The sequence below is a fragment of the Phaethon aethereus genome (assembly GCF_964289735.1).
Source record: "Phaethon aethereus genome assembly, chromosome: 1".
In the NCBI taxonomy this organism is placed as follows: Eukaryota; Metazoa; Chordata; class Aves; order Phaethontiformes; family Phaethontidae; genus Phaethon; species Phaethon aethereus.
This window is the reverse complement of record NC_138575.1, coordinates 174,298,116-174,313,097: the sequence shown is the minus strand read 5'-3', so window position 1 is coordinate 174,313,097 and position 14,982 is coordinate 174,298,116. Positions and strand designations below refer to the sequence as shown.

The following is a 14,982-nucleotide window of genomic DNA, read 5'->3' as shown; positions in this document are numbered from 1 at the left end:
AGATGCCACTACTTGGGCTTCTATTCAAATCAACTAAAAAGAAAAAAAGAAAATATAATTTCTGGTATTGGGGAATTAGGAATCTGAGTCCTAACTTTTCCAAGTATTTAAATATGTATTTTATAGGATGAATTAGCATAAAATATAGCCTAACTGTGCTTCAATAAGAGTTGGGTATTTCTGCCTTAGGTAAAGTCAAGATTAAGAAAGGACAGATGCAGATCTTATGTAATAATAAAAACCATCTTTAATCAAGATGTTATCAAAAGCTCAGTTCTTTCTGTGAAAAGTGTCTGCTGCTGGTACAGAGACAGTGACACCCCTTTAATAAAACAAAATAAATTTCCATCATTTAATGACATTATAGCGTCATTAAAGGGAACTTCCATGTGTGATTATGAATCTCTGAGTTTTAAGAAGCTGAACTCAGTACCACTCTCAATTTTGAATACTGGAAAAAGTCTACTGATATTGACAAATATAGTACATACATAATACAATACTGACTGTATAAAGGAAGACACAGGTAAGGAGTATGTTACATATAAAGGAGGAAGACACAGTGCATAAACAAAACACATTATAAATTCTGGCCCATAATCAAAAGCAGATAAGATTAGAACACACGGGGCACCCATGATACCACAAGAGGCACAGAGATGCTCAGGTATGTGGCACTGCCTCTAGTGAGTGCCAAACAAATACATTTTGAGCGTATATGTGCAGATATATGCGTGCAAAAAGAGAAGCACTCAAAATAAAATTTCCATTTTGTAAACAATTTGCAGTATTCTGCAGCCATAATGATGTAGCTAATTATCAACAGTATTCCTTAATACAGTCAATACATGCTTTTAAATTTATGTTAAGCATCTGAAAGGTACTGAGAACTGCAAATTCTGGCATCCGTGAAAGATCTGCACACCTATGCAATTCCTGCCACAGCCTGTATCGCATTCATAATATACTTGTGCTGGAAGACTTCTAACAACGATTTTATAGAAGCTTTACCTCTGATCCTAATGCTGATGCTGTAAGCTCACTCACAATACTAGCAAGCAACCCACAAGTATTAGAAACCAAATGTGAAGAGAAAAGTTCGTTTTCTCTTCTAAGGCTGTTCCGTACTGGTAAAACAACAATGACCAACATCTTTTCCAGCACTTCCCGAAAGCTTGTCATCCCTGAAACATTTTCTTCGCTCTGCATTATGAAGAGAAAAATGACAAATGACATTGTTCTTACTTAAAAAACCCACACATTGATTTGCACATACTATAAGCATTAGGTAATAAAAAAATCCATGACTTCTTAAAAATAAGAAATGTCTAGAGGATAAAAAAAAGTTAAAAATTCTTAAAGCTATCATAGTATGTATTCCTTTGTCAAAAAAATGATTAATATTCTAATTTCCAGAATGAGGTGGTGTTGAATGAGGTGGAGAGCAGCCCGGTGGAAAGGGACCTGGGGGGGTGCTGGCTGACAGCCGGCTGAACATGAGCCGGCAGTGTACCCAGGTGGCCAAGAAGGCCAACAGCGTCCTGGCCTGTATCAGAAATAGTGTGGCCAGGAGGAGTAGGGAAGTGATCGTGCCCTTGTACTCGACACTGGTGAGGCCGCACCTTGAATCCTGTGTTCAGTTTTGGGCCCCTCACTACCAGAAGGATGTTGAGGTGCTGGAGTGTGTCCAGAGAAGGGCAATGAAGCTGGTGAGGGGTCTGGAGCACAAGTCTTATGAGGAGCGATTGAGGGAACTGGGGTTGTTTAGTCTGGAGAAGAGGAGGCTGAGAGGAGACCTTATTGCTCTCTACAACTACCTGAAAGGGGGTTGTGGCAACGAGGGTGTTGGTCTCTTCTCCCAACTAACTAGCGATAGGACGAGAGGAAATGGCCTCAAGTTGCGCCAGGGGAGGTTTAGATTGGATATTAGGAAAAATTTCTTCACTGAGAGGGTGGTCAGGCATTGGAACAGGCTGCCCAAGGAGGTGGTGGAGTCGCCATCCCTGGAAGTGTTCAAAAAATGTGTGGCACTTCAGGACAGGGTTTAAGGGGCATGGTGGTGTTGGATTAATGGTTGGACTTGATGATCTTGAAGTTCCTTTCCAACCTAGTGATTCTGTGATTCTGTGAAACTGGAGTTTTTAAAGGAGTCAACAAGCAGGTGGACAAGGGAAGTCCAGTTCATATAGTTCTACCAAAAGTTACTAAACAATTTCCTAATCAAGGGCTCTCAAATGCTGTTTGAGACATTACTTTTTGTTACCAAAGCTGTGTTGACTCTTCCTCAAAACACTGCATCTATCCACATGTACATTCTTGTGATAATGTGAAAAAGATGAAACACTGCTGCAGAAAACACTATGCAATGAAAGACATCTCTAAACTATATTTCTGTCAATTTAATATTCCCCAAAAAATAAGAATAATTTTTGCTCAGACATTCTCCAAACAATAAATAATTCGAAGATTTTGGACCAAAATATGAAAATCGCATAAATTAACAAGTTTCTGAAACAAGCCTTTTAGAAAGAAAACACTCGGGCAAATTCAGCTACATCCTTGCAAAGGTAAAACTTCAACTTACATAACTGTTTTTTGTTGCAAAGTAAAGCAAGTTTTAAAATTTTTAGAATATATCCTAACCTGACTAAGTTTTTCCATGTGTGCAACCAAAAGAGGAAAACGATGGGCCAGAGCAGCGTCATTCTCAGTGCTGACTTGTTTGACCATTGATCGCAGCAACGCCTCTCCATCATAAGCAATCGGAAAGATAGAGGTCAGTTTTACTGAAGTATGGCAGAGAGCAGACATAACAGCAGCAAGAAGACGGCTACTGGAGGTTTTGAAGTTCGCTTCCTGGATGTCCTAAAAACATAAAAAGAAATTAATAGAATGGCACTGTGGCATTCAAAGTAAATGAGGGAGAAACTACTCTTGAAAGGAACTTTGCAGTTTTATAGTAGCTATAAAAATAATATAGATAAAGAATTTTATATACTGTTAGCTTTACCATGAATTTTACTTCTTATCTTCTCTCATGATCTTCCCATTTAGATCTTTCAAACTGGAGTAATTAAAATTTGTTGGTTGACATGTTTTAAAATAATAAACCCATTTAAAATTACTTTTGAAATTATGTCACCCTTTGAAGACAAGGCAGTTACAATTTATCAAGCAATTTAATTAGAATAATACATTAAAGAACTGATTCTTCCTTGAACTTTTATATGCTAAATAAATTTTCATACAAAGAAACAAATTTCTTACATCTCGCTGCAATCCACGCAAGCAACTACAGTGTTTAGGTGTCAGATACTCATTCACAATAAGCAAGACACTTAGAAGAAAGTTGTTGATTATAGAAAAATATTGCCGGCTTCTCATGTACTTTGCTGGATCAGAGCACTGTTGTAACATTTAATTGAGAAATTACTCCAGTATTAGTTATGAGTATAAAAAATACCACATGTATGCTCCTAAGCAACATGCAGCAAGAGTAATCACATATAAGGCATGGCCTCAACACTGAAAAAGTGGGTGCTGACAGTTACCAGCAGCACAAATTTTCTTCACTGTCCCAGAGAGAATCTTCCCACTGCTAAGGGAGACAGAAGTTCCTAGGCTCTTGTTGAACTTGGACAGTTTAAAAAAAAAAACAAAACAACAAAAACCCAAACATCTCCCCTGCCCCCCGCCCCCAACCAGGAAATGCAATCATTAAAAAAACCCAAACCACAGCAGAATTCAAGTTGCAAATTAGGATAAACACAAAAATGGAATAAAGGTTTTAAATACCGCTTGGCTTCTCTTTGAGCAAAAGGGGAAGCTAAGTTGTAAGATTTATTTGTGCCATTTTAATGTACCTGATCCAAACAATTCAGCAAGTCACAAAGACATGCCCACTGGAGAGCCGGCGTTGGATAAAACGAATGAAAGCAAGCTGTGAATGTATTATGGCATTCCTGAAGAACAGCTTCTAAAAGACTCAGGGGCTGACTGAGATATCCTTGTGGATCATTGTCCAGCTTCACCATGCAATGATCAACTCCTTCAGATAAAATTTTTCTCAGCAAGGTCCTAGTTTTCCCAATGCAATCTGCTAGTTTGCTGGTTTCTTCTACAACCGCCTTAGCTGTAGCTAGAGGGTTACACAAAGAAGAGCATTAAATGTACAATAAATGAAACATTTTCATATAAAAATGCACGTTTTTACATGCAAATAAACCAACTAGAATTTAGCAACATTGATGAATCCACATTCAGAGAAGTTAATTTAGAAATTAAAAGTGAAGGGTATTAAACTACTTTGAATAAACCTCAACATCAGAAACTTGCAATTTTCAGCTCTTTCATAATATATGCAGCACTTTAATATGAGCATTGTTAAACTACAAGCATGAAAAAAAGATACTGTCCTTTAAATTTAAATTGTGCTCACCACCAAAAGCAGCTACAATGTACAGAAATGGGGAAAAAGCTACAAAATAGTCCAAGAGAACCCAACTGTAAAGCCAAACAACAAGTTAACTTTAAAATAGGCATGAATTACAGTGTAAACATGTGGTGCTGGATGCTTGGTTATGTAGATTGTTGCAAATACCCCATTTCTGACATCAAGTCTCCTAATTACTCCAATAAACCCATCTGTATAAGCAATTTCATCTTATAGCATATCCTACATGAATACTTAGATCAAGTTTTCAATGTCCTGTAGATTATTATGGGTTTAGGGAACACGGTGGCGCTGGATTAATGGTTGGACTTGATGATCTTAAAGGTCCTTTCCAACCTAGTGATTCTGTGATTATTTGCTGATAAATATGAAACAAGTGAATTAAGAAGAATACCTGATATTGGATATATTTCACAGGTGTAGACCCTCAATAACCTCAAGCAGCAAGTGCCCACAAAACGCAATCTTTCTAAATCCAAAAGAGTAGCAGTGTATTGGAATCCTTTAAGTCCACGAAGTTCTTCAACTCCCAGCACCAGTGTTGTCCAGCTCCAGTGAAGAATGCTCAATAAAGATTCAAAGCACTCCTATTTCAGAGTATGAAGTATACAGAAGACAGATTTTGTGTTAAAAACAAGTGAATTTTCAGCATCAGAATAAGATGGAAAGAAAACAGCATCTATATCTATGTTTATTATGAAAACATATTTATGTCTATACACATCTACCACAGAACACACAAATCCTACTTGCTTGAGAATAAATAAGAGCACTGAGAATGTAGGTAATAATTCACTGTAATATACTAAAGGCAATTTATAATACGTTATAATATTACATGTGTGGAAGTCTCTCCGTTATTTAAGAACTAACAGCTGTTTGTACTCACCTTTAATACAGATATTTCAGTAAATTTTATTTGCTCTATCTGCATATGAATAGTGTAACACCTACTTTTAAACAAATATATCCTTGTCATAACAGGTCTGTCTTTGCTTTGTCTTTAAAACATTATGATCTGCAGGGCCATACTTGAACATAACTTCAACAGAAGCACATGACAGTTGACAAGAAATTTGAGGATTTAAAAAACTTTGTTTGTCCAAAAATTTGTTTCTACTGTTATTAAACATGGTTGGTAGTTTAATAAAGTTGTACCTCAGAAGGCAAGCTACAAACATTTGGTATTGCATACCTTCAAGCTGCAACAATCAAGTTGATTGTTCAAAGTTAGTTATAAAATGCCTAATGCTCCAGAAAGCCAAAACTCTCCTATTATCCAAGTTCAGATATATGGTGAGGGATAACAGCAGCAAGATAATGAAGAGGGAGGATACAATGCAAAGTATTAAAAGCCATAGGAGTTCATAGCTTAATGCAAATGTTTTTAAGCAAACATATATTAAGAGTAGCTATTAATATGTTAAGCTGATTACTAAAAATGCAAATCATGTAGCTAATGAGGAGAAATAGATAATAGGAGAAACCTGAACAGAAGATGATCATCCTGATCATTAGAGAATACTGAAGATACGGAGAATACATAAATGAGAGAAAGCAAGCTGGCCAAGAAAACTGGACTGCGAGTGTCCATATGGAGGCAATAACTTCAATGTAACTATCAGTTGAGAATAGCGACAGTACATGTAATGCAGTATAAAATATAAACCAAGATGGAAATCAAAATCAAATAATCATTGCTTGTAACAGATAAGGAAGGGACTGTACTTCAAAAACACGAAGACAGAATTGGTCTTATTCTTATAATACTGCATTTCAACTTAATGCGGTATTCCTCAAAATTTGACTAACCACCTGCTGTAGGTGAAGAACTCCAGACTATCTACTATTAATAGTTGTAGTTATTAATACTCCTTACCTCAGCTTATCAAAGTTTAATTAAATGCTATCTGATCCACAGTGTATACTGGAATGAATCCAAGAGGAAGATGAATCTCACCAATGACTACTTAATGACAGTAATTTAAAAGACAGGGAAGAGAGCACATAGTAAAGCTCCCTCAAAACTGTAAAAAGCCTGCTAATATTCATTTCTTGGCAGGGAGTAAGTCTTGTACATTGAATACAACCTGTAAGTATGAAGTCAACCCCACACACCCCTACCCCTGCCTCCCCTCCTCCCCCCACTAAGTAGCTTACCCATGAAAAGTAAACTAAACCTTCTAAACAAATACATTTCTAGGCTCTCATCCTTAGCTCAATACCAAGCTTAGGTTAGATACAAGTTTACATCTGAAATCTTCAAAAAAAGTTAAAAACAATACAATATTCTACATAGCAGTGTACCTAACTTCTGTTTGATAAAGCAGAAAGAAAAAATCATTCATTATTTCCACATGTACAGCTTTCAGTTTTCTACTTATGAATGAACTTGCAGGAAATACAGAAGATTCTTGATAATACTCACCACTGAGACAGTTCTGGCAAAAGATCTCTTTAAAATATGTACAGGTTCACTGGTTTGCTGTTTTCCTTTTGATGCACTGCCATCACTTGTTGGCAGCCTGGAAGAACAATTTAAGAACTGACTTGAAATCTGCACCACGTTTTTACTATTTGTATTGTTCAAATGGAACAGAAGTGGAAGAAAAGTTTAAGGTAATTATCAAAAAATGTTGAGTGAAAGAGTTCTTGTTTTTTCAGACAGAGTTACATAATGTTTAACATGTGAATAATAAGTTTATGGGAACTTACTGTAAAGCACAATTCTTTGTTCTTTTTTTGTCATTAAAATCATCTGCTTGATAGTATACTGCTCCTAAACTGAGGCCTACTAAATAGAATAATTCCCAACTAGCAAAAAAATGAAGTATGTTAGATGAAATCTTGAGGCTCTACAGAACTAAATGAAAGTCTCAAAACAAAATATATGAAGAATGACCTCTTAAAGAAAAACCTTAAAGAAATAAATGTTGGTATAATAGACATTACTTTTCTCAAAGACACTTAAGCTTTCCCTAATTTTTTCAGATATTGATTTCCTTAGCTTAATACAATAATAATCTCATTAAACATATGCTTACTTTAACAGGGACTCTGTTCAAAAAACCTATCAATCAATTGTTCTAAATAGAGGTCAAAATATTACCTGTATAATAACTGTGGGATCTGCCCTGCATTAACATCTGTACCATTATTTGATTTCTTGGAACTTTTAAACTGAAATACAACACTGAAAGAGAAATAATCCAATTATTATTCAAGCAATATTAGATCTCTTATTTTGCATTAAAAAATATAGAAAAAAGTATACCCATCATCTGTAGTAATAGAGGCCTGTCCATGAGATCCACAATCACTGCTAGGTCCTGACACTCGTGCCCAGGCTACATACCACCAGCCAGCTTGTAGGAGTACTGGTTCATCAAACATCATTGCATACTTCTCTCTGGGAGAAGTAAATTTTGAAAAAGATATATGTGAATTAGTTTTTAGGTTAATCTTTAATGAATTACAACCTTGCTTATAAAAGAAAATTAAAAGTTAATGGAATTAAGTTATTAATCTCAAGTACCTATTTACAGTCAACATTTAAAAATATTTTTGAAAGATATTGTAGTAATTAAAAAAATAGTAATTCAGAAGCACCTACAAATAACGAAGTCTAGCTTTATCTTGCATTTTGAAACAATGAGATATCAAATGCCAAAAAGAGTAAGGAAAGATGAAGTTAAATTAACACACACAAACCCTATTACATTTAATACATAATACTTCAAGTAAAGTATTAATTATATTCTTTTATTTCAGAAAATTCTGGGTAAATTTTTGTAAATTACAAGAGCTTATACATAAATTCTTAGGAATGACACATGAATGCTTAAGAAAGTAACAGAATGTATATTTAGGGTTATTAATACATAAGAATTAAACCTAAAAGAATTAGTCATGGATGATTTGAATGTTATATTATTTCAAAATAGGGAATGAAAAAGCAGCTAAATGATGGCTAACCCCAACCATATGCACAAAATCTTTCAAGCAGTAACTGCTTGTATTCTAATGAGCTGAAGCACAATAACCCTTCTTTTGGTTATGATAATTTCATATTGCAGTAAGTTTAATGATGAGTTGTTTAATGCAAATACCCATTTATGCTTGAAAGCATCATTTTGACAGTATTCAAAAGAGCTGCTGTGACACTTTGTTTGTCTTGTCTTCTCATGACAGGAATATGGGATTTGACTGATTTATACAAGAGCAAGTGTGAGAGGATTTTTCCTTCCTTTAATTTAGTACCATAATGGCTTGGTGAGGTATCTGGTGTTTTACTGCTTTACCCAACACCCTTTGAGTGTAAGTTTTACATCACTTGCTACAAACTTCTAATGCTGTAGATCATCTCTGTTCATTATTTAAAGTAATTTTAAAATGTGTATGAAGAACGGAAAAATAAAGATCAAGAAATAGGTAGAAGTAGGTAAGGAAAACATCCTACCTAGCAGCGCAATCATACGCTAAGACATCTGTTTCAGCAAGAAGGTCTCCATCTGTCTCATGGTCTCCCCCATCTGGACCCAATTCAAATAACTGGTGGAGTAAGAAAAAAGGTAAACATACATCTTACCTGTTAGAAACCTCATAATACCACTTTTTGCTGTCTGGCGTTCCGGAAACAGTCTGCTACTATTCTCCCTTCCTGAAAGTAATCACTAGTTACTATGGCTGACATCTGCAAGTCAGGATTTTGTAGTATCATTAACTTTTAAAAAATAGCAACTGACACTGACCTCCCAGCCTTATGCCCAGATAAGTTAAGTGGAGAAACTCCCTATATCTTGCAGGTAAGTAAAAAGCAGCCAATCTAAAAAGGGCAAAGTTGGGCAGAAGGTGCAGGCTTTCCATCATAGACTTGAAATGCACTGAAGATATACTCAACTTCTCTAGAAAGGGACAACTTGACTGTTTAGCAGAGCTAGCCAATAGTGTCATAAACAGTCACAGTGACCAGGACGAAAGATTATAGCTTTTTCAAAAGAACTTAGGTTTCTTAGTCAAAAATTACTTCTATTGTTTGATCAGTTTGAAAAAGGACCACAATACATGTCTATTACTTCCCTTGCAAACACCTGTTTAATACACAGTTCATCTGTGGTAGGACTGGCAAATCTTACCGTGGCTATAAGCTAATCCTAGACAACTGAAAACAAACTGAAATACTGCAGTACTTTCATAGGGCTACTACCTTTAGTATTTAAACTTTAGTTGTGCTTTTTTTTGTTGTTCAGTTTCTTGGCTTTCCTTAATCATTTGCAATTCTCAGTCATTGTGTTAAACTAGAATAAAGTACAGCTACTTATTTTGGATCTCCTGTTATCTTATGCAAATGTTACTGCTAAGCATATGCCATCCATTTCCCTAAAATAAACCTTAATACCTATTCACTTGAAAATAGAAAAACTCAATAACACAGTAAATGCCAAGTAACAACAATTAACATATTCTGAATATACACATCTAATATAAAACTAATCATGGGTTTAGGCGACATTTCTAAATTTATGATTTTGAAACATAATATGATTTAAAACAAGAAAAAACACCTCCTTACCTTTATTTTAGCAGTATATTCACCCCTACCTCCAAAAAGACCAAGACCACCTAACAAAATATCTGTATCAGCACAGAAACGGATAGCTTCTACTGAGTGGGCTGAGTAACCCCACCCTCCTCCATGACCTGCAGAAAAAAACCCCCAACGAAAATACAGTTAATTTATCTTAGTCTTTTACTCTGTCAGTTTGATCAACTTGCGCTATAAAATTTTACTGTGTACATACTTTCAAACCTGTTAACAACACTGTAGTCTTCTTTAGAATAAACTTTCATTACTGCTTGAGTCTCTTCTTCTGCATTTGCTACACCCATTTTTAAGTCCTGCATAGCAGCCAAAGTATCAAGACAACCTAAAGAAAGCAAATCAAAGAACAACTCAAAATTTCTTACTCTTGACTATAATCAGTGAAACGGAAATGAATACTGGCTAAAAAGACCAAAGCAACCTAACTGTTTTGTCCCGAAACCACACATGCTACAGAATATCATTACAGCTTTGATTAGGTCAGGGATCACTGCAGCAGAATCTCAAGGTTTGCTATTAGAAGATCCTTTTAATTTATTCATTTTCCACAATAACCAAGAAATGTGGTTAAATCTACTTTGCAGCTTTTCCAATCGTAAATAAATTGCCAGCAACACCTTCATATTTTTTTTTTCCTTTTTACATTTCCCTTATTACCAAAAAAGAGTTGAAGTAGTAATTGAAATATGGGCAGATTTGAGAGCCTTCATAAAAGGCATTTTGTTTCATATACATGGGTACCTAACACACCTTTGTCTCAGACACAGAAAAGTACTGTTCAAGTTAAAATTTATCACATCTCTAACACACAATGAAGGCAGCAGGACAAGGAACTGGCCACTCTTCACATTCAGTGAGCAAGTGAGCTAAAATAACTTCCAAAGCTGTGCATTGAAGTACTGGCTATTTTGCATATGTACAGTTTACATGTGAACACAGTATGACTATTTTTTGTTTTGGTAGGCTTTTTAGACTACAAAAGGAAATCGCATTGCTCTCAGTGCGCCATTAAACAAAACTGCAAAGAGTAAATTCTTATTTTAAATACCGCATTTAATTTAAAATAAAAATAGCTTATTTAAGAACACTTTTTTCCTGTCTTTTGGAGACTCCAGGTTAACTTAATAGTACTGACTTCATTCTGCAGACTGTCCAAAAACATCACCCAGGAAGGTCTCTTACTTTATTCTGCTGACGTCTAGTAGCAGGTTCCATCAGAACTCTAAAATCCTCTATCATCATTAAGATGGCAGAAGATAACTATTTTTATTAGAATTAATTGCATATCAGCCAGATCATAAGTGTTAAGAACAATGATGAAAGAATACAAAGTTAAAATTTAACTCAAAAAAAGTCAGAAAGCTGTTAGATTACAATTCATTTATACATTAAGTAATGTTTCTTTATTTCATCTAAGCTTCTGACTCATCAACTACAAATGTATACCTAGAATGTGCAAAGCTGCATGAGATCTGGTGGTTAGAGCTTTGGAACCTGTTGGTAGAGCAAGTTCTGGACTCAAAATACTACACCGGGATTGCATGTCTGGAGCTGAGGGAAGTCTGGAATCGGCAACTACTGCATTGTAACTCCACAGTTCCCTAGCATTTGGTCGAAACCTAGAGCAAGACAAAACAGAGTAAAAAAAAAAAAAAAACACTTTCACCTACTACAAAAAATGCAAAATCTAACTGATAATTAAAATTTATAAGCTATTTATTATGAAACATAGATCTGCTAGTACAAACTCTTAAAACTGAACATCATTACACCAAACACATATAAACTTTACTAGCTTAACACACTAGCAGGTGGAAAGACACAAAAACATTCTTCTTGTACTTCAAGTCAAACAGTCACATTATGGGTTTACAAATTTCACAAAATGTTAGACCCTTTTCAAAGCTACTAAATATTAAAATAGCATAATCTATTAAGAAGCATGAAGTAACTACCAAACTACTAGATATAATCGCAGATGTGCTCAAAAATTATAAAGATGCCAAGAGAAAGTAAAAGGGTTACTCACCTTCAAATAAGAGTAAAAAGATCTTGAGAATTCCAACATATTTTGTTTTGGCTTTTTAAATGGATAACATCACCTTATGAGTATTTAAAGGATTACAGAAAAGGGCAGCATAAACAAGGGAATACAAAGACTTTCTATACTATAGATTAACATGGAGAAAAAGAAAATGAAAAAAATGAAGTCTTTCATATCACTATGTAAAAGGAAAAAACAGAGGACATAAATGGGAGTGTTCTGAATAAGCACAAAAGGAATTTTCACTTGGTACACTGTTCTAAAAATCCAAATGGGCTAAGATGGTCTAACCAATGAGAAAGAAATGGTTTTAAGTAAAAGTATTGTAAGACACTATATGTATTTGGAATTTCAATGAGTTGGCAATGTGCAAGTTTATACACACATACATATATATACACACACACATATGAAATCATTTAACCACTTCTTTCACTAACTGAAAAAGCCACAAAGCTGCGAAGAAAATCTTTAAAATCCATGTAATCAAATATGCTGTGTCTCTGTACAGAGAAATGGACCCCTTCATTTAAATAGGCATGAATAAAAATGTCCAGGAATAATAATTAATATACCAAATATTTCACTAACAGGCGTATTCATTATAGAATCACAGAACCATTTAGTTTGGAAAAGACCTTTAAGATCATTAAGTCCAACTGTTAACACTGCCAAGTCCACCATTAAAACACGTCCCTAAGCACCACATCAACATGTCTTTTAAATACCTCTGGGGATGGTGAGTTAACCATTCACCTGGGCAGCCTGTTCCAATGCTGGATAACCCTTTCAGTGAAGGATTTTTTCCTAATGTCCAGTCTAAACCTCCTCTGGCCCAACTTGAGGCCATTTCCCCCCATCCTATCACTAGTTACTTGGGAGAAGAGGCCGACGCCCATCTTGCTACAACCTCCTTTCAGGTAGCTGTAGAGAGCGATAAGGTCTCCCCTCAGCCTCCTTTTCTCCAGACTAAACCACCCCAGTTCCCTCAGCCGCTCCTAGATTTGTGCTCCAGACCCTTCACCAGCTTCATTGCCCTGCTCTGGACAAACTCCAGCAACTCAACATCCTTCTTGTAGTGAGGGGCCCAAAACTGAACACAGCATTCAAGCTGCGGCCTCACTCGCTAGTGCCGAGTACAGAGGCACGATCACTTCCCTACTCCTGCTGGCCACACTAATTCTGGTACAGGCCAGGATGCTTTTGGCCCTCTTGGCCATCTGGGCACACTGTCGGCTTATATTCAGCCGGCTGTCAACCAACACCCCCAGGTCCCTTTCCGCCGAGCAGCTCTCCATCCAATCTTTCCCAAGCCTGTAGCATTGCATGGGGTTGTTGTGACCGAAGGACCGGAACTTGGTCTTATTAAACCTCATACAACTGACCTCAGCCCATTGATCCAGCCTGTCCAGATCCCTCTGCAGAGCCCTCCTACCCTCCAGCAGATCAAGTAGATCAGCAGATCCCACCCAACTTGGTGTCATCTGCAAACTTACTGAGGGAGCACTCAATCCCCTCATCCGGATCATTGACAAACATATTGAACAAGACCAGCCCCAAAACTGAGCCCTGGGGAACACTGCTTGTGACTGGCTGCCAACTGGATTTAATGCCATTCACCACAACTCTCCGGGCTCGGCCATCCAGCCAATTCCTCACCCAGCGAAGAGTACACCTGTCTAAGACAGGAGCCATCAGTTTCTCCAGGAGAATGCTGTAGGAGACGGTGTCAAATGCTTTACTAAAGTCCAGGAGATAACATCCACAGTCTTTCTCTTATCCACTAGGTGGGTCACCTGGTCATGCAAGGAGATCAGGTTGGTCAAGCAGGACGTGCCTTTCATGAACCTGTGCTGGCTGGGCCTGATCCCTTGGCTGCTCTGCACATGCTCTGTGACCGCCCTGAAGATGAACTGCTCCATAATCTTCCCCAATATCGAGGTCAGGCTGACAGGCCTGTAGTTCCCCAGATCTTCCTTTCGGCCCTTCTTGTAGATGGATGTCACACTGGCAAGCCTCCAGTTGTCTAGGACCTCCCCTGTTAACCAGCACTGCTGATAAATGACGGAAAGTGGCTTGATGAGCACTTCTGCCAGCTCCTTCAGTACCCTTCAGTGGATCCCATCTGGCCCCGCAGACTTGCATGTGTCTAAGTGGTGTAGCAGTTCACAAACCATTTTCCCTTAGATTATGAGGTCTTCATTCTGCTCCTTGTCCCTGTCTTCCAGCTCAGATGTTTGGGTACCCAGACAACAACTGGTCTTACTAATAAAGACTGAGGCAAAGAAGGCATTAAGTACCTCAGTCTTTTCCTCATCCTTTGTCACTATGTTTCCCCCCCCCTCCAATAAAGGATGGAGATTATCCTTAGCCCTCCTTTTGTTGCTAATGTAGTTACAGAAACTTTTTTTTTATTGTTGTTTATGGCAGTAGCCAGATTAAGTTCTAATTGGGCTTTAGCCCTTTCAGTTTTCTCCCTGCATAACCTGATATCATCCTTGTAGTCCTCCTGAGTTGCCCGCCCTTTCTTCCATACGTCATAAACTTCTTTTTTTTGTTTTCTCTAAGTTCCAGCCAAAGGTCTCTGTTCAGTCAGGGGTATTCTTCCCTGCCAGCTCATCTTTCAGCATATGGGGACGGCCTGCTCCTGTGTGTTTAAGGTTTCCTTCTTGAAGGATGTGCAGCCTTCCTGGACTCCTTTGCCCTTCAGGACTGCCGCCCAAGAGGCTCCGTCAACCAGGCTCCTAAACAGGCCAAAGTCCGCCCTCTGGAAGTCCAAGGCAGCAGTTCTGCTGATCCTCTCCTCACTTTTCCAAGAATCAAAAACTCTATCACTGCTATGCCCAAAACAGACTCCAACCACCACATCACCCACAAGGCCCT

The 14,982-nt window shown here is 37.2% G+C and overlaps 1 protein-coding gene across 1 annotated transcript in view; it reads right to left on the bottom strand.

Annotated features, from left to right (window-relative positions):
• MYCBP2 (MYC binding protein 2) overlaps positions 1-14,982 on the bottom strand; it is a gene marked incomplete at its 5' end in the record, with an annotated part of 223,888 nt that overhangs the window by 104,678 nt on the left and 104,228 nt on the right. Inside the window, 11 exons of the mRNA XM_082013861.1 lie at positions 1,012-1,203; positions 2,644-2,865; positions 3,864-4,138; positions 4,848-5,040; positions 6,882-6,978; positions 7,563-7,646; positions 7,728-7,862; positions 8,913-9,004; positions 10,026-10,153; positions 10,255-10,380; positions 11,502-11,674. Coding sequence (XP_081869987.1) covers positions 1,012-1,203; positions 2,644-2,865; positions 3,864-4,138; positions 4,848-5,040; positions 6,882-6,978; positions 7,563-7,646; positions 7,728-7,862; positions 8,913-9,004; positions 10,026-10,153; positions 10,255-10,380; positions 11,502-11,674 — 1,717 coding nt within the window. The remainder of the gene's footprint in view (positions 1-1,011; positions 1,204-2,643; positions 2,866-3,863; positions 4,139-4,847; positions 5,041-6,881; positions 6,979-7,562; positions 7,647-7,727; positions 7,863-8,912; positions 9,005-10,025; positions 10,154-10,254; positions 10,381-11,501; positions 11,675-14,982) is intronic.